At 42.5% G+C, this 24,108-nt stretch overlaps 1 protein-coding gene across 1 annotated transcript; it reads left to right on the top strand.

Annotated features, from left to right (window-relative positions):
- The first annotated feature begins 886 nt into the window (after nt 1-886).
- Nucleotides 887-22,336, top strand: LOC148042361 (dehydrogenase/reductase SDR family member 13-like). The gene is made up of 5 exons (XM_087702829.1): nt 887-1,022; nt 9,848-9,966; nt 11,815-11,938; nt 12,526-12,837; nt 21,922-22,336. Exons 1-5 carry the CDS (start codon nt 887-889, stop codon nt 22,179-22,181), a joined length of 951 nt encoding a protein of 316 aa, XP_087558955.1. The 3' UTR covers nt 22,182-22,336.
- The last annotated feature ends 1,772 nt before the right edge of the window (nt 22,337-24,108 follow it).

The raw sequence follows: 24,108 nt of genomic DNA, 5'->3' as shown, positions 1-24,108 counted from the left end.
TAGCTCTGCCTCTGGGGAGCCTGCCTTCCTTCCTCCCTCCATCCACCTTCGTTCCTTCCTCCTTCCATCCACCTTCCTTCCTTCCTTCCTTCCTTCCTCTCTGTCTCTTCCTCCTTCTCATCTTGTTCCTTCCTTCCCTCTTTCCTTCTTATTCCTACCACCTTCCTTCTTTCCTTCTTTCTGCCTCCTTTCCTACCTCCATCCCTCTCTCGGTCTCCTTGTCCTTCCTCCTTCCTTCCTTCCTTTCTCAGGAGGGGACGAGTGGAGGGCGAAAGGGCGACAGGCTGCGGGTGGCCCACGGACCCCTCGCCTTCGGACCCAGGACGAGAGACCATGAGGAGAGCCCAGGACGAGGGGTGGGCGAGAGGGTTGGCAGAGCAACGAGCGGCCGCGGTTGTTCCAGGCAGTGGGTAAAAGTGTGGGTAAAAGGAAGCGGCGGGGCGCTGGGGCTCTACGCGCTGCTTTACTACAACTTCGGGGCGGCCACCCGGTGTCGGAATGCGGTCAGCCTGCCGGGGCAAGACGGTGCTCATCACAGGTCAACTGGACGGCGGAGGGGGGTCTCGGTGGGGGCATTGCCTCTCTTTCTCTCTTACTTCCATAAAACCCCTCCCACCTCAGTGGCTCCGCGCAGGAGCAAAAGCGCAGCGCGAAGGTCAAAGGAAAACGCACAAACACTCTCCTCTCTCTCCTCCTCTTTTTCTTTCTTTTTCTTTCTTTCCCTCCCTCCCTTCTTCCGAGCCCAAGAGGGGATGAGGGGAGGGCAAAGGGAGGGCAGCGCTCCTGGTTACCGTGTCCCTCCCAGGGGGGAGGCGGGGCGGCAGGGAAGGTTCGTCCGGATAAAAGGGAAGCGGCGGGGGCTGCGGGTCCAGCGAGGATCGGGGCCATGGAGGCGGCGGGGCGCTGGGGGCGGTCGCGCGCGCTGCTGCTGGGGCTCTACGCGCTGCTTTACTACAAGTTCGGGACGGCCACCTGGTGCCGGAACACGGTCAGCCTGCGGGGCAAGACGGTGCTCATCACAGGTCAGCTGGGGGGGGGAGGAGGGTTGGGGGCATTGCCTTTCTTTCTTTTTCTTCTTTCTTCCTCCTTCCTTCCTTCCTTCCTTCTCTCTCTCCCTCCCTGTCTCTCTCTCTCTCTCCTTCCATAAGCCCCCCTCTTCCTTCCTCCTCCCTCTCTTTTTCTTTCTCTCTCTCTCTCATCCTCCCTCCCATAAGCCCCCCTCCCCACCTCAGGGGCTTCCGCGGCAGATCAAAGTCCCGGAGCAAAAGCGCAGCGCGAAGGTCCACGGGGAGACGCGGGTGGAAAGGCGAGACCCCAACCCAGGTTTCCCCGCGGAGTTTCTGCCCCATCCCGGTCCAGCTTGAGCCGGAAGGCGCTTCAGGCGCAACCGAGGAAAGTCCGGGCCAGAAAAAGCCCCCTCGGGGACCAAAGCGGGTCAGGACTGAGCCAGGGAGGCTCCACAGAGGCCCAGCCGTCCCCGGGGCTTCCTCGGACCTCGGCCAGCCAGGAAGGAGGGAGGGAGGGAGGGGAGGGAGGGAGGGAAGGAAGGAGGAAGAAGGAAGGAAGGAAGGGAAAGGAAGGAAAGGAAGGAAGGAAGGAAGGAAGAAGGAAGGGGAAGGAAGGAAGGAAGGAAGGAAGGAAGGAAGGAAGGAAGTCTGAGTCTGCCGTCAGCTCTGCTTTTGGTACAAAAAATGGAAAGAGGGGCACATAACTAAGGCAGAATACCGACAAACAGCCAATCCTACAAAGCTGAAATTAGGAAGGCTTTGAATGAAGTAAGACTTGCAACAGATGTCAAAAACAATGGGGAAAAAAGTTTCTTTTCAACAGGTAAAAAACAAGAAAGAAGACAAAGAAACAATCAGTCCACTAATGGGAGAAGAGAGCAAGAAATTTTTTTAAATAATTTTTTTATTTTATTTATCAATTTCATATATACATTCACAATTATATGATCTCATAACTGTTATTAATAATATGTATTTATAACAATTTTTCCCTACTGTTGACAGTATACTTGAAGATGCTTTTTTATCATCCCATAGATCCATCTTATCTTACAACGGTCCTACTTCTCTTCCTCCCTCCTCTTTCCTTCCCTCGTTTCTTCTCTCCCACTCCCCTTCCTTCCTCCCTCCTTCCCTTCCTCCTTCTCTCCTTCCTTCCCTCCTTCCTTCCTCCTTTTCTTTTCTCCTTCTCTCCTTCCTTTCCCCCTTCCTTTCCTCCTTCCTTCCCCCCTTCCTTCTCTCCTACATTCCCTCCTTCCTTCCCTCCTTCCTTCCCTCCTTTCTTCTCTCCTTCCTTCCCTCCTTCCTTCCTTCCCTCCTTTCTTCTCTCCTTCTCTCCTTTCTTCCCTCCTTCCTTCCCTCCTTGGGAGAGCAAAGAAATAACGCGCAGTAGAAAGAAATCATAACTGCTTAATTCATACTTTGCATCTGTCTTCACACAAAAAAACCCAACACTTCTTTATTTTATAAAGATTTTTTTAAATTTTTAAACAAACAAACAAAAACAAAAACATAAAACGCATGCAACCTTCTTCCATTTCATATAACATGTCGTTTGGTTACAAGATTTTGTGCATCCTTCCCATGGTCACCACTTACAATTATATATCAAATGACAAATTGTTCATTAGATAAACATAAGTACATTATTGTTATATGTCAATTTTTAAGCTATAATTATTATTCCTTAATTTTAAACAAAAAAAAAATCTAAATATTGAATCCATACATACAACATCATTTTGCATCAATAGTTCAACTCCAGTTATTATTCCTATCATTTAAACAAAATATTCTATATATTCAAATCATGCATACATCATTCCATCGTTCTACTCTGTTTAACAGTGCTAAACCCTTATAGTTTTGCATATATCATTCTATTATTCTTAAAATATGAAAAGTTCTCCCACTTTTTCCATTACCATGATTTTTTGTCTAACCATTGATAAAAGAAATTCCAAACCTTGTAAAATTGTTCATCTTCTTGTTCTCTAATTTCAAATGTCAGTTTACTCATTTCCGCATATTCCATATTTTTTTGAATAATTTCCACCTGCGTTGGTATTTTTTCATTTTTCCAATTTTTTGCAAATACAATTCTAGCTGCTGTTAGAACATTTACAATCAAATAATTCAAGTCTCTATTATATGTTTCTGGTATAATTCCCAATAAAAAAGTCTCTGGTTTGAAGTCTATATGTTTTTGTGTCATTTTCTCCAACCACGTGTGGATCTTAGTCCAATATCACATATGCCACATATGGCAGTATGAGCCCCGTGTCTGATGACATTTCTGACACTTTTCTAATTTGTTCTTGAACATTCTTGCTATTCTCATCAGGAGTAGATGTCATCTTTAAAACATCTTATACAAATTTTCTTTATATGCTGTTGACATTGTCATTTTATAATTTTGAGACCACAATTTGTGCCACGTCTCTAATTCAATCCCATGCCCCAAATTCCCCCCCCCCAAGCTATCATAGTTCCTTTAACTTGTTCTTCTTCTAACTTATCCTCTAGTAAGTGTCCATAAAGTTTTTTACTTACTTTTTCATCAGTACCCATCAAAATGTTATCTAACTCAGTCATTTTATCATAACAACCTTCCTCTTTACGGTCCTTGTCGTGTCTATATTGTATTTGCACACGTGAAAATCAGTTCATCTTTATATCTTCCTTTTCCAGTTCTTGCATAGATTTAAGTTCACCCTCTGCATCCAATATTTCACCATATCTAACTGTTTGTTCCTTTTTCTATATTATTGAAATATACTTTTTTATTTTCCATTTTCATAACATATAATCACATGTATACTATTACATAGCCAATATCCTATTGTATTAAGTAGTAATTACATCAGTTCCTCTTGTCATCAACACCCAAAAATATAAAAACCCATTATTAGCTCTTCTGCTCTCCATACACCTCTTTCTTCTGCCTCTCTCCTACCTCCTTTCTTCCCTCCATCATCCTTTTCTACTCTACTTCCCCTTCCTTTTCTCCTTCTCCTCTCTCTTCATTCCACTCCTCCTTATCCTCCTCATCTTCCCCCCTCACCCTCTCTCCTATCCCTCTCTTCCTATCTTTCTTCTCTCCTCTGTTTCCCACTCTTCCTCTCATTGGTGTATTTCAGCTTCTGAGCAAACTCCATTCTATGTTGATGGTATTTATGCTTCCATATCAATATACTTAATCTATCTTAGTTTTAAAGAAAAAATAAGAGAAGACAGTATACATGTGCAATCATATTACATTAAAATCTAACACCCCTCGTCAAGCCTAATATACATTCCTCCCTCCCCCCCTCCCCCCCAACCCCCCCCAGCCTTCCCTCCCAGAACCCATACACGGTATAAATCTTTAACAAAAACAGTCTAAAATATATTGGAAAAAAGAATAGAAAATTGATAACATCTTTACATTGAACTTAGCTCCTCCTCGCTAGGCTAACTTTAAACAATTTATATCATTCCTGATCTTAATCATAGGCTATCTGGAATTTCTTAGTCCCATATTTAGTTTGTATATAATTGATCCATTTTTTCCAGTCTCGTTTATATCTCTCGTTTGAGTGGTCCCTAAGATATGCAGATATTTTAGCCATCTCGGCTAAATATGTGACTTTCAATGTCCATTCTTGAATTGTAGGCAAATCTTCCTTCTTCCAGTAATGCGCCACCAACAATCTAGCTGCAGTTATTAAGTGCAAAATCAAATTAATCTCTACAGCTGTACAATCAGTAATTATACCTAACAAAAATAACTGAGGGGTAAACTTTATCCTTTTTTTAAGAGCAAGCTCCATTTTATGTTGATGGTATTTATAGTTCCTTTTCAATATACATATTTGATGTTAAATATATATTCTCCTCCTTTAAAAAAACAGAAAAATAGACCAAAAAAGTATACATATATAATCATTGTACTTTTAACACCCCACCCACAAACCTAATTTTGGTCAAGATGCAGACCTGGTTACAATTCCCAGCTATTCTCATCATTATCTTTATATAATTATACATCCTTATGCGCCTCCAATTTGTGATTCTGCCTTTAAGTCTCAATAGTTTCCCATTATAAGTGTATTTCATGTTCCCTCTCCAATTTTTCCATGTCTTCGATTAGATTACTTTTAGTTGTCTATGAGTAGCAAACCTCGCTGTTTAATATTCATTTCAATTCCCTTAATCTGTTGCATAGAATAACAAACGGTAAACGCCTCGCTTTATTTCATCATCTTAAAAGTTCTATGTATATCCATGTTTCATATATTTTAACCCATGCTTAGTTGTCCTTCTGTTGTCATTTCCAGTCAATTTGCCACTCAGTTTAATTATCATGTATAAAAGTGAATGGCAAATCTCTGCTTTACAACCTCCCCATGTCACTTTATTTATCCACATTCCATATATTTTGGCCTTTGTTTAGTTGTCTTTCCATTGTTATATTCAACCAGTTAGCAACTCCATTTTATTGTGAAATTTAGAAATAAAACCCTTATATTAGTTTTATATTCTCCCAGTGGTCCCAGAGACACCCACAAAGTCTCTGGGGACCCAGGAAAAACCCTCTTTGCCAGTGATTTCCGGATTAGCTGTAAGGCTACTGAAACTGCTGATAGCCCTAAATAGACTGGATAAGAGCATGTCGTTTTGGTGAGAGCTTTAAAATCTTTATTTTTATTGGAAAGAGAACACTCTACCGTCCAGGCCTTCCGCACAGCCCTTAAGAACTGGCTAGCCCATCAGGCCTGGGGACAAGGATAGGCGCCCCTCCCGAATGATGAATGTATGTTGCTTGCTATTTTATTATATGTCTCTATGTCAATGTTTGTATTCCCCCTCCCTGATTTTATGTGAGCCGCCCTGAGTCCCCTCAGGGAAAAGGGCGGCCTACAAATATTAATAAAATCTCTAAAAAAATCTCTAAAATCTCTAAATTTGGAAACTTAGTTTAAAATAAGGCTGACTAGTGAGAAAAGCGGCGGGTATAAGCTTTGCCAATTGAAGGATTATTTTTTATTTTTTCTGTTTCTCTTTTTATCTTTGGAAACTGGGCTGGACTTTCTTGCAATTCAAATCGGCTTTCTGTGTCTTTCTTTTTACCGCTGATATCTTTAACTTTGGACCTTGTGGGGACATTGAATTTAAACTTAAAGTGCTCTGAAGATCTGTTTGTTTGTTTTTTAGCTTTTTGGTTGTGTTTTAATAATTAGTAATTTTCTGTAAACAAAGTTACGGAAGCTTAATACTGAGTTAATGCAAGCTAACAAGTTAATACAAGCTAATACTGTCATCTAACGGACTTGAAATATTGTTACCAAAATTTCCCCTGTAATCTATCTGACTTTTAAAAAAAGGCTTTATTTACACAGCTGCTGCTCTTCCTTATCTTGAACTTTGTCTCAGACTAAATAACAAAACGGCAAAGGAAGCTGAGAATGACCTTGGAAAGACTTTTATCTTAGGGGGGGGAAAGTCTGAAAAGACTATTTGTTTTAGCTTGGTGGCAGTTTTTTTTTACATTACTTTCCTATTATTCTGCTGGGGAGATATTGATATTGACCTTTTTCTTTATTATTATTATTATTATTATTATTATTATTATTATTATTATTATCCTTTTTGACTTTTTGACTACTTACACTCTTTTTCTTTTTTTGTGGCTTGAAGCATCCTTGTTTTTTCTTTTTTTTATTTTCTTTTCTTACCTTATGTCTTCTTTTTGCACTTTTTTTTGAAGACATTGGGACATCAATCGATGGTTCACCTTAAATTTTGAGCAAACTAGTCTGAAGTCTTTTCTTTCTTTCTTTCCTTATTCTTTCCCTCTCTCTCCCTTTTCTCTCTTTTTTTTACCCTCTTTCCTAAGTCAGATTTCTACTCTCCCCCCTTTCTTCTGTCTCATGCCTTTTTCTCATCGTACTTATAACCTTACACCTTCCAAAACTTGCTGACCATGAGCAGAAAAGCAGCCCCTGTTGGCTCTACAACAACAACTTCCGCCCCCTCACCTGCGGGAGGCGAGAGGCCAATACAGCCAATGCTTCAGCAAGAAAAAGAGAAAGGAGCAAACTTTGAGACAATCATGCAAGCGATACAGAAAATGCAAGCAGGACTTGACAGTAGGGATGACAAGCTAGACACTCTTGTAAAGAAGTCCGAGAGTATGGAAAAAAGAATGGAGATAATGGAACAACAAAACCAAAGCATAGAACAAAAAGTTGATAAAATGGAAGGGAAAATTGAAAGTATGCACAACTGGATGATGAAATATGAAGACAGGATTTAAAAAATTGAAGATAAAATTCAAGAAGGAGAGAAGAAAACCGAGAAGCTAGAGAGCAGACTAAGCGACGTGGAAAGAGAGAGTAGTGGAATACTAAGATGGGAGATGGATAGGTCTGAATTTTTCTTAAGATTTCAAAACATAGAAGAAGAAAAAGGAGAGAACTTAGTACAGATAATGTCTAAGATCCTGATAGATAGAGATATCCCCAGAGAAGATGATAGATATGATAGACGAGGTCTTTCGAGTACATACAAGATATGCAATGAGAAATGCTCTTCCAAGGGAAGTGCATGTAAGATTTACTAAGAAAACAACCAAATTACGAATTTTACAGAAAATGAGAGATAGAAAATTAGAATACAAAGGCAAGGAGATTGTAGTTCTCAAACAAATCCCGAGAGAGGTGAGAGAGGAGAAGAGAATACCAATTCCTGACCAAAAAGGTGTTAATTACTGATGGCTCATACCGGAAGGTCTACTATGTACATGGCAAGGACAAAGACACAGGATAGGTACAACTGAGAAGGCAGAAGCTTTTTATGCAGAATATTTTGGAGAAATGGCTGAGAAAACTGGGAAGGATGACTCTGTGGCACAACTACTGAAGTCACCTATAACTGCGACTGAAAAAGTAGAAGGAGCTGTAGGTGGAATTGAGAAAGAAGAAGGTGCGGTGAGGGATGTAAGCTGCAAATCCTGTATATAAAGTATAAACATTGAAGAAAGAAAAATGATTACAATTAACATTAATGGACTTAATTCGGTAACTAAAAGAAAGAAAACATTTCATAAATTAGAGAAGTTAAAACTTGATATAATTTGCCTACAAGAAGTACATATCCAAAAGAGAGATGAACATCTACTAATTCAACCAAAGCTTGGGAAAATGTTTTCAACACTGGCGAACTGCAAGAAAAGAGGAGTGATTTTCTATATTAAAGGCAATTTTCCAGCAAAACTAATTTATGCAGATGAAGAGGGAAGAATTCTGATGGTGGAAATTATGGATACTAAAAAAACACTCCTAATTGGAATTTATGCCCCCAATGAAAAACAAGATGAATTCTATAAAAAATTACATAAAAGAATTTTGGACTTAGACTTGTATTTGTATGATGGGGGACTTTAATGGCATCGTGAACCAAAATATGGACTATAAAACACACAAAACAAAAAAGTTAAATAGAAAATTGCTGCAGAAATCCTTCTTTAGGATGATAGATGAAGTAAATCTAAAAGATATATGGAGAGAAAGAAATGTCAAAAAAGAACAATACACCTTTTATTCAAATAGACATTCATCATTTTCTAGAATAGATATGATATGGGCTTCAGCAGAATTGAGCTGCAATGTACAAGAAATTGAGATTGGAGAGTTCTGGTCCACCTTAAGTTTGTCCACTTCCGTTGCTGTAGGGGAGAACGATGGGAGCCATCTTGGTCTTTTGTTCTTCCTTAATATCCAGTTTCAAGATTGCAGTTAGTTACACAAAGTCTTATTTTGAGGCTCTGGTCTGGTTTTAGCTACTGTGGGATCGTAAGTGAAGCCGGAGCCATCTTAACCTTTTTCTTTTAGGAAAAAAAAGTCCCGATCTGACCATCAGTATTATTTATGTTCTCAAAATTTATTTCCCTTCTCCAGATTTAATTTACAGTTGTGGGTTAGTTAAATTCTCTTACCAGGTCTTTCATCTCTCCCGGTCTCTACCTGTTCAAACTTATTTTGACAAAAAGGCCCGCATCTTGTCAGCCATGAAGGCTGCCACCCCAACTCCTATTCATAGGCAAATCTCTAACCCACGAGAGATCTGTTGCTTCTCTCAGGGTCAGATGAGACGCTGCCCTTCTTCGGCCCCACCTCCAGTGGGGGGTTCTGATTCAAAAGAATCTTCGGAGATGGTTCGTCAGGCAGGGTTCATGTGAGACTCTTAAGAGCCCACATCTCCCACACCTGTCCAGCTGGAGAACTACTTGAGTTTGACATCCCTGTTGTAGACTGGCATCATATCATGTCATCATGCAGAGCTAGTGGTGGGAAACCTGTGCCATCTTCTGGTCTGACAGAAGCACTGCATCCCATTTTTTGAAATGCCTTTTGATGGAGGGGGGGGGATTGCACACGTACCAAACCGGCTGTAATGCTAGTAGCAATCCACCCTTGTTACAGACCCCTCACATCCTGGACATAAATTGTTTCAACTTCTACTCTCAAAATGAGACACAACTAGGCACAAGGACAGTTTTCCCCCCATGCCATCCCTCTGCTAGAACAACTCATTCCCACAACAATGTCAAACTATTTACTACGACTCTATTACTATTATTATTCTCATCCTTCCTATTACCTATTTCCTTTTCTACTTATGACATTTTGCATTAAGAGATTGGACCCCCTCGACAGTGCTTGCTTGCTTGGGTTCGTCAGTCGGAACCTTGAACAGCAACACCACAAAAACTACAGGCACACAAATGCAGGTCCAACCCCTGGATCCCCATCAAAGGCTGTGTAAGCTCAGTGAATCCTCTCTCTGACCTTTCGTAGGGGGAAATACAGGGATCGGGAAGGTCACAGCGGTGGATCTGGCCCGGAGAGGCGCCCGTGTCATTCTGGCCTGCCGCGACAAAGCGAGAGGAGAATCGGCTGTGTATGACATCCGACGGGTAAGCAGCTTCTCTCCGTTCAAAAGCCCAACAGTTCCGATGAGCCTCAGTCCCATTGCAGGCTCTCGGCCATTCCCTACTTAGCCTGTCCTGGTTCTATTCAGGGGTCTTCTAAATTTCTGGGGTAACCGCATTCCTGGAAATGGATCTTGTTGGATCTGGATCAGGCAACTATCCAAATGAAATCAGAGACACTGACACAAAATTTATAATTATATATAAAGAAATATATTTAACATTTATATTTACAACAGACAAAATAATCAGAAAAACAGGAACATCATGAGGTAAATCAAACAGTAAACAGAGCCCACCGAGGAAAAAGGCGGGGAAAAAGGAAAACTCCCCCTTTATACCCAGGCAACCAATCATAGCTTAGATTGCCTCGTGCAGGAGCCAGCACTCTCCAACCAATCAACTACCACAGTACACTCTACTGTTCCAGCTACTCAATTCAATCTCCCAACAGTTCCGATGTAGCCCAGTCGCATTGCGGACTCTCCGCCATTCCCCACTTAAACAGCTTGGCCTTGAATTCTGTCACGGCCTGTCCTGGGTCTGTTCAAGGGGCTCCATATTTTTCAGGGCAGCCGCATTCCTGGAAGTGGTTTTATTATATAAATGAATACGTTTAACCTCTAGATCTACAGCAGACAAGATAGTCAGGATCACAGGAACATCATAAGGTAAATCAAACAGCATTCAAAGCCCACAGAGGAAGAAGGCGGGGGAAAAAGGGAAACACCCCCTTTATACCTAGGCAACCAATCATAGCTTAGATTGCCTCAGGCAGGAGCCAGCACTCTCCAACCAATCAACTGCCACTATACACTTTACTGTTACTCAATACAATCTCCCAACAGTTCCGATGAGCCTCAGTCGCATTGCAGGCTCTCGGCCATTCCCTCCTTGGCCTGTCCTGGTTCTATTTAGGGGGTTCCATATTTTTCGGGGCAGCCACATTCCTGGAAGTGGTTTTGTTGGATCTGGGTCTGGCAACTACGCAGCAATGTCTAAATGAAATCAGAGAGACTGGCACAAAGTTTTATATAAATGAATATATTTAACATCTATATCCATGGGAGACAAGAGAGTCAGCAACACAGGGGCATCATGAGGTAAATGAAACAACATTCAGAGCCCACAGAGGAAAAAGGCGGGAAAAAAGGGAAACTCCCCCTTTACACCCACACAGCAACCAATCATAGCGCAGATTGCCTCAGGCAGGAGTCCGCACTCTCTACTGTGATTAATCAACTACAATTGTGTGTTCTGGCCCATTGTACACTCTGTTGTTCCAGCTACTAAATGTAATATCCCAAGAGTTCCGATGAGCCTCAGTCGCATTGCAGGCTCTCGGCCATTCCCTCCTTGGCCTGTATTGGTTCTATTCAGGGGGCTCCATATTTTTCTGGGCAGCCGCATTCCTGGAAGTATTTTGTAGGATTTTCATTATCCATCTTAATCGCCATTCTTCATTGGTTGTTAAGTAAATCCAGCTCCACCCATTGATTTTGCTCTTGGGATGATCACAAACCCTGGGGACCAGGATCATCACAAATGACGCTGGTTGCCAAGGGCCCAAATTTTGATCACATGATCCCTGCAGATGCTGCCATGATCAAAAGTGTGGGAACCGGTCATAAATCACTTTTTTTAATTGGCATTATAATTTTGAGCGATCCCTAAACAAATGGCTATCAGGACTGTCTGTATTGTTTTATTATGCACTACCCAGGGAGATTGACGGGAGGTGAGCAGACCTACGCACAAGGTGAGTAAGTCGGGATCCGCCTTTGAAGCCGTACTCGATCCCGAGGCTCAGGATTCCTTCCGTTCCTTTTCCAGGAAAGTGGGAACTCAGAGGTGATTCTGATGATCCTGGATCTGGGCAGCCTGGACTCCGTGCGAGCTTTTGCGCAGACCTTCTTAGAATCGGAGCCCCGTCTGGACATCCTCATCAACAACGCAGGTGGGGGCAGAGCAGACCCTCCCCAGGGTCTCCAGGCAAGGAAAGGGAGAATATTGGGGGGAGGGGTTGCCTGGGATTTCTCTAACCCTGTGAGGTGGGTTGGTCTGAGAAAGAGGGAGGGAGAAAGACTGGCCCAAAAACATCTAGCCAGCTTTCCTGCCTAAGGTAAGATTCGAACTCATGGTCTCCCATTTTCTAGGCTTAACCACTAGACCTGTGATGGGGAACCTATAGCATGCATGGCATCGAGAGACCTCTCTGTGGGCACATGGTCCATCGCCAGCTGCAATTCCGGTTTCCGGCTTGTATATGCACACCAGACAGCTGTTCTCCGGGATTCTGGGCTCTGGCGCGTGCGCGCATTTCCAGTTTCAGAACTCAGTGCTGAAAAGATTCACCATCACTACATTAGACCAACCTGAAAGTTTATGGGTAGTCCTTGACTTGTGACCGTGATGGAGCCTGCCCATTATGGTTGCATGGCATGACGGTTATAAAACAGGTCACCCCTGTGACCCCTGGGATTTGAGACCTTGGTTGTGGTGATAAGCTGAGGACTACCTGTCATCCACTTACTTTTCTGGCAGGAATCCTTAAGGATGGTCCAACGGCTGATGGCTTTGACCAGGCCTTCCAGGTCAACCACTTGGCCCACTTCCTGCTGACCCACCTGCTCCTGGACCGGCTGAAGCGCTGCGCCCCGAGCAGGATCGTAATTCTGACCTCAAATGCCTACAGCTTTGGGGAGATCGATTTTCGGACCATCCACAAGCCGGTGGAGGGAATACTGAAGGCCATATATTCATATGCCAACAGCAAACTAGCCAACATTCTCCACGCAAGAGAGTTGGCCAACCAGCTGGAAGGAACCAACGTCTCCTGCTATGTGGTTCATCCAGGTGAGTAAGAGTCCGGCTCCAAGGGGCCCCAGATGGAGCCCCCAGAGGTCTGGTTGAAGCTCTGCCAGACATTTCTCTCCCACTGGAGCCCCCCTCGACCCCATCTGCAGAGCCCCCTCGGGAGTTTCCTCCATCGATCTCAGCTGGAGAGGGAGGGGTCTCTCACCATCCAAAGTCCAGAATTCTAGAATCTTAGTGTGGGATGGGGCCTTAGAGGTCTTCTAGTAAAAGACAGGGATGAGACTTCCCCCAGTCTCTTACTTATCTTCTGCCTTTTCTGCTCCTTCATTCCTCCTCCTTCACCTCCTCCTCTTCCTCCCCTTCTCCAGCTGGTCCCCCCCACTCACCTCCTTCAAGTTGTTGGTCTCCCTTTTCTTCACTCTGGTCTTTCCGCTCTTGAAAAGGGTTCTTCCTCCCCAATTCTGGGCTGGGACAAGGATAAGGGAGGGAAAGAGACAATTCAAAAATAGCATTATTGTTATTATTATTATTATACAATTGTATCACAGCGGCCAGTTGTTTCGCCGGATTTGGCATTGGTTACTAGTCGGGCCCCACCCAGGGGCCTAGGACGTCGTAACGTATTTTCGTAATATGCGTGCAGATCCAAGCAGTGCGGCTTTTTGCATTTGACTGATGGTGATTTTGTCAATTTTTAACTGTTTTAAATGTAATTCCAGTGCTTTTGGAATAGCACCCAGTGTGCCAATTACCACTGGAATTACCACTGCTGGTTTGTGCCATAGTCGTTGAATTTCGATTTTTAAGTCCTGGTATCTTGCGATTTTTTCATGTTCCTTCTCGGCGACCCTGCTATCACCTGGTATTGCGATGTCTATGATTGTGACCTTATTTTTCTCAACCAGTGTGATGTCTGGTGTATTATGCGCCAGTATTTTGTCAGTTTGTATACGGAAATCCCACAAGATCTTGACCATCTGATTTTCAGTGACTTTTTCAGGCTGATGTTCCCACCAGTTTGTTGCTGTTTTAATATTATAATTTTTGCACAAATTCCAATGGATCATTTGTGCTACTGAATTGTGCCGCAATTTATAATCAGTCTGCGCGATTTTTTTACAGCAGCTGAGTATGTGATCAACAGTTTCATCAGCTTCTTTGCAAAGTCTGCATTTGGCATCATCAGAGGATTTTTCGATTTTGGCCTTAATAGCATTTGTGCGGATAGCTTGTTCTTGCGCAGCCAGGATTAGTGACTCTGTTTCTTTCTTTAATGTACCTGTTTTTAACCATAACCAAGTTTGTTCACTGTCCACTTTATCTTTTATTTTTTCCAGAAATTGACCATGCAGTGCTTTGTTCTGCCAACTCTCCATTCTTGATTTTATCACATCTTTTCTGTATTCTTGTTTTGTCTGTTGGGCCTTCAGTAGATTTTTGTTCTTTACTTCGATTAATAGATGTTCTTGAGTGTCTTTTAAATAATCAGCCAGTGCATGTTTTTCTTCTTCAACTGTTTGCTTCACTTGTAATAATCCTCTGCCACCTGATTTTCGGGGTAGATATAGTCTATCAGTATCACCACGTGGATGTAAACTGTAGTGCATTGTCATTAGTTTCCTGGTTTTTCGGTCCAAAAGGTCCAAATCAGCTTGTGTCCAGTTCACTATGCCAGCTGTGTATCTTATAACTGGTATTGCCCAGGTATTTATGGCCTTGATTGTATTTCCACCATTCAATTTAGATTTCAAAATTTTCCTAACTCTGTTGGTGTACTCTCGCCTGACAATAGTTTTTACTTCTCCATGCTTGATGTTATCCAACTGCAGAATGCCTAAGTATTTGTAGGCTTCATTTTCTTTGCATTTAATTAGTTGGCCATTGGGCATTTCAATTCCCTCAGATGCAGTGATTTTGCCCCTTTTTATGGATACAGTGGCACATTTTTCCATGCCAAACTGCATTGAAATATCGGTGCTGAATACTCGGACTGTATTTGTCAATGATTGGATTTCTATTTCTGACTTTCCATAGAGTTTCAAATCATCCATATATAGTAAATGCGAAATTTTTTCAGCTTTTTTGGCTGTTTGGTAGCCTAATTTCATTTTTTTTAAGATTACTGATAGTGGGATCATTGAGATGATGAAGAGAAGAGGTGAAAGTGAATCACCCTGGAAAATTCCTCGCTTGATATTAACCATTCCGTAGCTCTCATTCCCTACTGCCAACTCAGTTCTCCATTGTTTCATTGCCTTTTCAGTAAAGGATGTAATATTTTTGCTAATGCCAGTTGTTTCTAAGCATTTTATGATCCAACTATGTGGCAGTGAGTCAAATGCCTTTTTGTAATCAATCCAGACCATATTCAAGTTCGTTTTTCTGTTCTTACAATTTTCTAATATCATTTTATCAATTAGAAGCTGATCTTTTGTGCCCCTGCTCCTTCTTTTGTTGCCTTTTTGCTCTACTGGCAAGATGTTGTTTGTTTCCAAATAATCCATCATGTTATCTGCAATAATGCCTGTGAGTAATTTGAAGGTTGTTGGTAAGCATGTTATTGGTCTATAGTTTTCAGGTGTTGTTCCTTTAGTTGGATCTTTCTGAATCAAGTATGTTTTTCCAGTTGTCAACCATTCATCAATTTGGTCCTTTTGTAAAATTTCATTCAGTTGCCTGGCCAATATTGCATGTAAACTGGTCAGATATTTGAGCCAGAAACCATGTAATTGGTCCTTTCCAGGTGATGTCCAATTCTTTACCTTTTTAACTCGATTTTTGATCATCTCAGTTGTTATTTCTAATACTTGCATTTGTTTGTTGCCAATGCTTTTCTCAAAGTCATGTATCCACTTTGCTTCCTTGTTGTAGTCCTTTGCATTTTCCCACAATTCTTTCCAGAATTCAACTGTGGCCTGCTTTTCTGGTTTTTCACTTTTGGTGTCACCATTCACATTAAGACTTTGATAAAAACGCCGTTGGTCTGATCGAAATTGCTGATTTTGTTTATATTGGATGATTCGTACCTCATATCTTTCAATTTTTCTAGCTGTTGCTGTTATCTGCTGTTTTACAATCTCTACAGCTTCATTGATGTTTCTTGTATCCAATCTATATCTTCTGATTAGCCGATCTATGATTTTGTTGTTTTTAAGCCGTTGCTCATGCATGTTCTTTAAGTTACTAGCATCTGCCCTTAATTTTTTGATTTTTTGTTCTAGACGGATTTTCCACTTTGGCTTTGATGCTTTTTCTGTTGTGTGACTAGGTACTTTAATTTTAATGCCTAGTTCATTAGTGACTATTACAGCTGCGCTGTACATTAACTGGTTTGTTTCCAAGATGGATCCCGGTTCAATTGTTGTAAACACTGCATTAACCATTTTCATGATAGGGGCCAAAATTTTCTTAGGCACAGTTTTTAGTGATGGTAAACGTTGCCTTTCCTCATTAAGCAGAAAATGCTCCATGATCTTATCCTTCAATTCTTTTTGTTTTTGAGTTAGTTCATCAGTTGGTTCAGTGATAACTGGTTCTAGTGGTGGTGATGTTATTTCCTTCCTGAGAGCTTCTTCTGGGAGTTCTACTATAGTGTCTTTAGTTGTGTCTTGAATATCAGTTATTTCCGCTTGTGATATTGTTTTTTGGGTTTTGCAATTTGCCTGAATTTCCTCATGTTCAACTTCACTAAACACTTTATTCCGTATAATAAATCGCCTTTGATCTGCTAGTCGTTGTTCACTAACATTTGAATCTGGATATTGTTGTTTCCATAATTCATACATTCGCTTTAAATAGCCTCTTTTTTCTGGCTCTGAGTTGTAGTAACAGGCCATTATGGCACGGTTTTCATCTGCACTATATTTTTGTCGTTTTGTTGGCTGGTCCACTTGTAGCCCACTTGTCGACGGATGTCCAGGGACCCCAACATCCGCCGCGGCCCTTGTTAACCCGCGCGACGACCGATGCGGTATGGAATTCTTATTCGTTTTTTTCACCATATTGTATGGGTTGGCAGGGGTTTTTTTACGGGACCAGATGCCAACCTGATCTCAACCTTCCTCCTTTCTCATCCGGGCTTGGGACCGGCAACGGCGGAGTTTTATTATTATTATTATTATTATTATTATTATTATTATTATTATTATTATTATTATTATTATTATTATTATTATTCGCAACAACAGAATTGTATCACATCGGCCAGTTGTTTCGCCGGATTTGGCATTGATTACTAGTTGGGCCCCACCCAGAGGCCTAGGACGTTGTAATGTATTTTCGTAATATGAGTGCAGTTCCAAGCAGTGCGGCTTTTTGCATTTGACTGATGGTGATTTTGTCAATTTTTAACTGTTTTAAATGTAATTCCAGTGCTTTTGGAATAGCACCCAGTGTGCCGATTACCACTGGAATTACCACTGCTGTTTGTGCCATAATTGTTGAATTTCAATTTTTAAGTCCTGGTATTTTGCAATTTTTTCATATTCCTTCTCGTCGACCCCACTATCACCTGGTATTGCAATGTCTATGATTGTGACCTTGTTTTTCTCAACCAGTGTGATGTTTGGTGTATTATGCGCCAGTATTTTGTCCGTTCGTATGCGAAAATCCCACAAGATCTTGACCATCTGATTTTCGGTGACTTTTTCAGGCTGATGTTCCCACCAGTTTGTTGCTGTTTTAATATTATAATTTTTGCACAAATTCCAATGGATCATTTGTGCTACTGAATTGTGCCGCAATTTATAATCAGTCTGCGTGATTTTTTTTACAGCAGCTGAGTATGTGATCAACAGTTTCATCAGCTTCTTTGCAAAGTCTGCATTTGGCATCATCATTCAATTTTGGCCTTAATGGCATTTGTGCGGATAGCTTGTTCTTGCGCAGTCAGGATTAGTGACTCTGTTTCTTTCTTTAATGTACCTGCTGTTAACCATAACCAAGTTTGTTCACTGTCCACTTTATCTTTTATTTTTCTCAGAAATTGGCCATGCAGTGCTTTGTTCTGCCAACTCTCCATTCTTGATTTTATCACATCTTTTCTGTATTCTTGTTTCATCTGTTGGACTTTCAATAGGTTTTTGTTCTTTACTTTGATTAATAGATGTTCTTGACTGTCTTTTAAATAATCAGCCAGTGCATGTTTTTCTTCTTCAACTGTTTGCTTCACTTGTAATAATCCTCTGCCACTTGATTTTCAGGGCAGGTAGAGTCTATCAGTATCACCACGTGGATGTAAACTGTAGTGCATTGTCATTAGTTTCCTGGTTTTTCGGTCCAAAATGTCCAAATCAGCTTGTGTCCAGTTAACTATACCAGCTGTGTATCTTATAACTGGTATTGCCCAGGTATTTATGGCCTTGATTGTATTTCCACCATTCAATTTATATTTCAAAATTTTCCTAACTCTGTCGGTGTATTCTCCCCTGACAATAGTTTTTATTTTTCCATGCTTGATGTTATCCAACTGCAGAATGCCTAAGTATTTGTAGGTTTCATTTTCATTGCATTTAATTAATTGGCCATTGGGCATTTCAATTCCCTCACATGCAGTGATTTTGCCCCTTTTTATGGATACAGTGGCGCATTTTTCCATGCCAAACTGCATTGAAATATTGTTGCTGAATACTCGGACTGTGTTTGTCAATGATTGGATTTCTATTTCTGACTTTCCATAGAGTTTCAAATCATCCATATATGATAAATGCAAAACTTTTTCAGTTTCTTTGGCTGTTTGGTAGCCTAATTTCATTTTTTTAAAGATTACTGATAGTGGGATCATTGCGATGATGAAGAGAAGAGGTGAAAGTGAATCACCCTGGAAAATTCCTCGCTTGATATTAACCATTCCGTAGATCTCATTCCCTACTGCCAACTCAGTTCTCCATTGTTTCATCGACTTTTCAGTAAAGGATGTAATATTTTTGCTAATGCCAGTTGTTTCTAAGCATTTTATGATCCAACTATGTGGCAGTGAGTCAAATGCCTTTTGGTAATCAATCCAGACCATATTCAAGTTCGTTTTTCTGTTCTTACAATTTTCTAATATCATCTTATCGATTAGGAGCTGATCTTTTGTGCCCCTGCTCCTTCTTTTGTTGCCTTTTTGCTCTACTGGCAAGATGTTGTTTGTTTCCAAATAATCCATCATGTTATCTGCAATAATGCCTGTGAGTAATTTGAAGGTTGTTGGCAAGCATGTTATTGGTCTGTAGTTTTCAGGTGTTGTTCCTTTAGTTGCATCTTTCTGAATCAAGTATGTTTTTCCAGTTGTCAACCATTCATCAATTTGGCCCTTTTGTAAAATTTCATTCAGTTGCCTGGCCAATATTGCATGAAACTGGTCAGATATTTGAGCCAGAAACCATGTAATTGGTCCTTTCCAGGTGATGTCCAATTGTTTACCTTTTTAACTCGATTTTTGACCATCTTAGTTGTTATTTCTAATACTTGCATTTGTTTGTTGCCAATGCTTTTCTCAAAGTCATGCATCCACTTTGCTTCCTTGTTGTAGTCCTTTGCATTTTCCCACAATTCTTTCCAGAATTCAACTGTGGCCTGTTTTTCTGGTTTTTCACTTTTGGTGTCACCATTTACATTAAGACTTTGATAAAAACGCCGTTGGTCTGATCGAAATTGCTGATTTTGTTTATATTGGATTAAAAAAATCAGCAATTTCAATCAGACCAACGGCGTTTTTATCAAAGTCTTAATGTGAACGGTGACACCAAAAGTAGTAGTAGTAGTAGTAGTAGTAGTAGTAGTAGTAGTAGTAGTAGTAGTTATTGTTGTTGTTGTGTGGTTAATCTTTGGTGAGATTCACAGCCTTTGGGGCTGGTTGGTAGCTCAACAGCTCGAGTCCTAACCAAGGACCTAGGAACCGTTAAGGTAACGTCGGAGGATATAAGCTGTTCCAAGTAGGGAGGTTTTTTTGTGGAATCAGAATGTTCAAATCTGATAAATTTAAAATTTCCAAATAGCGAGGTGGCCCTTTGGGTATTGCTCCAAGGGCTCCAGTTACAATCGGGACAACACATGATTTCTTCTTCCACAGTCGCTCAACTTCAATTTGCAAGTCCCGGTACTTTGTGATTTTTTTCTTGCTGTTTATCCAAGGTGGCGCAGTGGTTAAATGCAGCACTGCAGGCTACTGCTAGATCAGCAGGTCAGCGGTTCAAATCTCACCGGCTCAGGGTTGACTCAGCCTTCCATCCTTCCGAGGTGGGTAAAATGAGGACCCAGATTGTTGGGGGCAATATGCTGACTCTCTGTAAACCGCTTAGAGAGGCCTGAAAGGCCTATGAAGCGGTATATAAGTCTACTGCTATCTTCAATTTGTGCATCTCCAGGTATTGCAATGTCAATGAACCATACTTTCTTCTTTTCAACTATTGTTATGTCAGGTGTGTTGTGGGCCAAGTGCCAGTCAGTCTGGATTCTGTTGTTGTTGTTGCTGTTGTTGTTGTTGTTGTTTTGCTGGCAAAGAGGATGGTTGTATCTGAGAGCAGCTTGACGTATTTCTGCAAGTATTTGGATGTCGTGGGCTCCTTGGTGCTCTCTGAGCTTGGTGGTTTTCTTGCAGACGTTTCATTACTCAACTAGGTAGTATAATCAGGGCTACAAGGGGAGGGGGTTTGCAGAGTGGAGTAGAAGGAGAAAATGGGGAGGGGGACTGTGGGGTCCTTGGGTCTCTCTGAGCTTGGTGGTTTTCTTGCAGACGTTTCATGACCCAACAAGGGAACATAATCAGGACTAGAAAGGAGGGGGGGGTAAAGGAGGAGGAGGAAGAGGAGGAAGGACGGGGGGGGAATCCTTGGTGCTCTCTGATCATGGCTGGCTGGGGAATTCTGGGAGTCGAAGTCCATATTTTAAGATTGCCAAGGTTGGGCATCCCTGAATCGGCAGATTTCAGGACAGACTGCAATGGTTTATGTAAGATGCCAGGAGACATGGACGGGATTAATTCGTAGCGATGCTGGGGGAGCCACGAGATCCAGATATTCCTTTAAATCCTATTTATTTACTTCCTTTTGCTCTTCAGTAGAAAACGAGCACTCTGAATTATTAAAAGTTATGAAAGGATGGAGGAAAGATTCGTTCAGAAGGGCTGAGCTAAGTTTCTCTCTCGCTCCGGGGCCCTCCAGCCCATCTTGGACACGGAGGATCCTGGCAGCCGGAACGCCGGTTATCGTGGCCTGAAACGGGGGCAGGATTGTCCCTGTGCCATCCGAGGCTCTGGAATGGCTGGGGTGGGATGGGGGGTGTCTGCTGCTATGCCCCCCTTGAGGACTGCAGATGCTATCCATGGGCAACCTAGAATAACAGAGAAGGAATAACGTCCCCACAATTGCTCCAGAATTTACACCCACATCTTCTAACCAACTCGGGGAAAGGACAGAAAAGTCAATATTTAATATTCCCCATGTGAAGGTTGAGGGAGTCCTCGCCTTACGGCTTTTCTTCTAGTGACCATTCGAAGTTACTGAAAAATGTGAGTTATGACCACTTTTTACAGTTTTGAGCTCTGCAGCATCCTCGGGGTCAAAATTCAGAGGCTTGGCAACTGCCTCATATTTATGACGGTCGCAACATCCCAGAATCATACATTCCCTTTTGCGACCTTCTAACAAACTAAGTCAAGGGGAGAAACAAATTCACTTAACCGTGTTAAGTAACAACTGCAGTGATTCACTTAACAACGGGGGCAAGAAAGATTGTCAAATGGGGCAAAACTCACTTAACAGCGGTCTTACTCAGCAATGGAAATTTTGGGCTTAACTGTGGTCGTAAGTCGAAGACTACCTATAATATACATTTGGAATGTGCTAGCCACCAAGTTGTGCAATGCTCAGATGCGCGCACACACACACACACACACACACGCTTTGCACAATGGCCCACTCCCTTCAGCATTGGGTCTTCAGAAAAATATTTTGAAGTTGCTCTAAGGCTTCAAATGGGGAATGGATGTTGTGCAAAGGGTTATTGGGGATCTCCTCCTCCTCCTCCTCCTCCTCTTCCTCCTCCTCCTCCTCCTCCTCCTCCTCCTCCATCTGGGTCACCCTGGAAGCTGCCGCCTTCCACCCCAGGCCGTTCACTCAACCATCTCTCTCTTGCTTTCAGGATTTGTTAGAACCGAAATTAACCGCTCCTTTCCATCGTGGGTATTTTGGTTCCTTTGGTTCATCAAGCTGTTCATCCGAAATAGCGAAGCTGGTGCCCAGACCTCCATCTACTGCGCCACCGAGGAGGGCATCGAGGGGCTGAGCGGGCGGTATTTCGTGGACTGCCAGCCGAAGGTGCCCTCGGCACCGGCTTGCGATGACCAGCTGGCCAAGAAGCTCTGGGAATTCAGCGAGAGGCTCCTGGGACTGACCACTTAAACGGAGTTCGGGGTAACACAAAGTGGGCATCCAATTGTGTGGTGCGGCTGAGAGAAGCGTTGAATTTCTGAGAGTTTTAAAAGCTGGAAAAGAATGGTGAGGTTTGTTGTGGTGAGTTGCCCAACGCTGGGCATAAGAATCTGTTAAATAAAGAAGAAAACCCCATCAAGTCGTCGGTCTCTCTTTTCTCCACCAGTGTTAGAAGAGGGGGGGGGGTTGCCAGGAGGAGGGGAGAGAGGAGGTGGAGGAGGAGGAAAAGGACTGTTTGTTTGTTTGTTTGTTTGTTTGTTTGTTTGTTTATTTATTTATTTATGATTTGCAAATCACTTACAAGATAACAGGTATAAGAATAATCATGAGTATCAATGAAATGGGTACGAATAAATGGGGACGGTAGGACAGGGAAGGGAGGCACGAGGGTGCCCTTATTCACCGTGACCCGACAAAAGCGCGAACGTCATAAGCGCGGCGACAACACCGCGGCGCTAAAACCGCGATGTCAAAAGCGCGCCGACAACAGCGCGCCGACAGAAGCGCGATTTAATTTAAGGTAAGTTTTACGGTTAGGTTTAGGGTTGGGTTTAGGGTTAGGTTTAGGGTTACGTTACAACGCGCTTCTGTCGGCGCGCTTTAGGGCTAATTCGTCGCTCATTCGTCGCGCGGTTTTGTCACCGCGCTTTAGACACCGCGGTTTAGTCAGGCGCGCTTTTGTTGTGCGCGCATTTGTGGTGGTACCCTTATTCACAGCCCTTGCAGACCTCTTAAGAAAGGGGGGAGGTTGACAGTCATCGGTTTAAGGTGAAAGTGTTGGGGGGGGGGGTTGAGGATGTCACCCCAGGGTCAGGTAGGGCATTCCAGGCGTTGACCTCTCTGTTGCCCAAGTCGTATTTTCTGCAATCAACTTTGGGACTGTTTACATTGAGTTTGTATCTGTTGTTGCTCTTGTGTTATTGCGGTCGAAGCCAAACTAGTCATTGACCGGTAGGATGTTGTAGTGGATAGTTTTGTGTACAATGCTTCAGTCTGGCCCCGGGTAGCGGAGTTCTAGGGGGTCCAAGCCCAAAATTTCAATGAGGTGCCAACGGAATCTCCCCGCTGGGGAAAAAGAGGCAGTGAATCCGCTGTCAGGGTTCCACGTAGCGCCATCCTCCATGAAATAATAGCTCGAGGCGAGAAGTTCCTCAAAACGCCAATTGATGAAGAGAGCCACAAGTTGGCACATCTGGGAAAACCCCAAATCGGAAAGCTTGCAGGTTTCCCCACCCAGTTGAAAGCTGAAGATCTTGCCCCCCACCCCACCCACAAGTCCATCCCAGGGTCCAATCAGCTACTGCCATGGATGAAGATTCCTCCCATCCGCATCAGTTGCAGGGATGAGGTGACCTTGACTTTCTGAGAAGGAATGTTATTATGGCTACCCATCTCCCAAGCTCCACACTGTCCCCCTTCCCAGTTTCCCTGATTTAAAAGGGGGGGTGTTTTACTTGTGAGTAAGTGGCTTCTCATTGCTTGCGAAGGCTGTGAAGAACACCTTCCTTCCTTCCCATTCCTATCACCTTCCTTCCTTCTTTCCTTTCCTTCTTTTCTTCCCACTCCTATCATCTTTCTTTCTTTCTTTCTTTCCTCCCTCCCTTCCTCCCTCCCTCCCACTCTTCTTCCTTCCTATCACCCCCCTTCTTTCCTTATTTCTTTCCTTTCTTCCCTCTTTCCTTTCCTTCCTTCCTAACCCTAACCCATTCTGATCATCTTTCTTTCTTTCTTTCTTTCCTTCTTTCTGTCTTTCTTTCCTTCCTTCCTTCCCATTCCTATCACCTTCCTTGCTTTCTTTCTTTCCTCCCTTCCTCCCTCCCTCCCACTCTTCTTCCTTCCTTCCTATCACCCTCCTTCTTTCCTTCTTTCTTTCCTTCCTTCCGCCCCTCTCTCCTTT

The sequence above is a fragment of the Thamnophis sirtalis genome, unplaced genomic scaffold (assembly GCF_051295495.1).
Source record: "Thamnophis sirtalis isolate CommonGarterSnake01/CBP01778 unplaced genomic scaffold, rThaSir2_p1.2 scaffold_17, whole genome shotgun sequence".
In the NCBI taxonomy this organism is placed as follows: domain Eukaryota; kingdom Metazoa; phylum Chordata; class Lepidosauria; order Squamata; family Natricidae; genus Thamnophis; species Thamnophis sirtalis.
The sequence above is the reverse complement of the archived record's forward strand: the minus strand, read 5'-3'. Positions and strand labels throughout refer to the sequence as shown.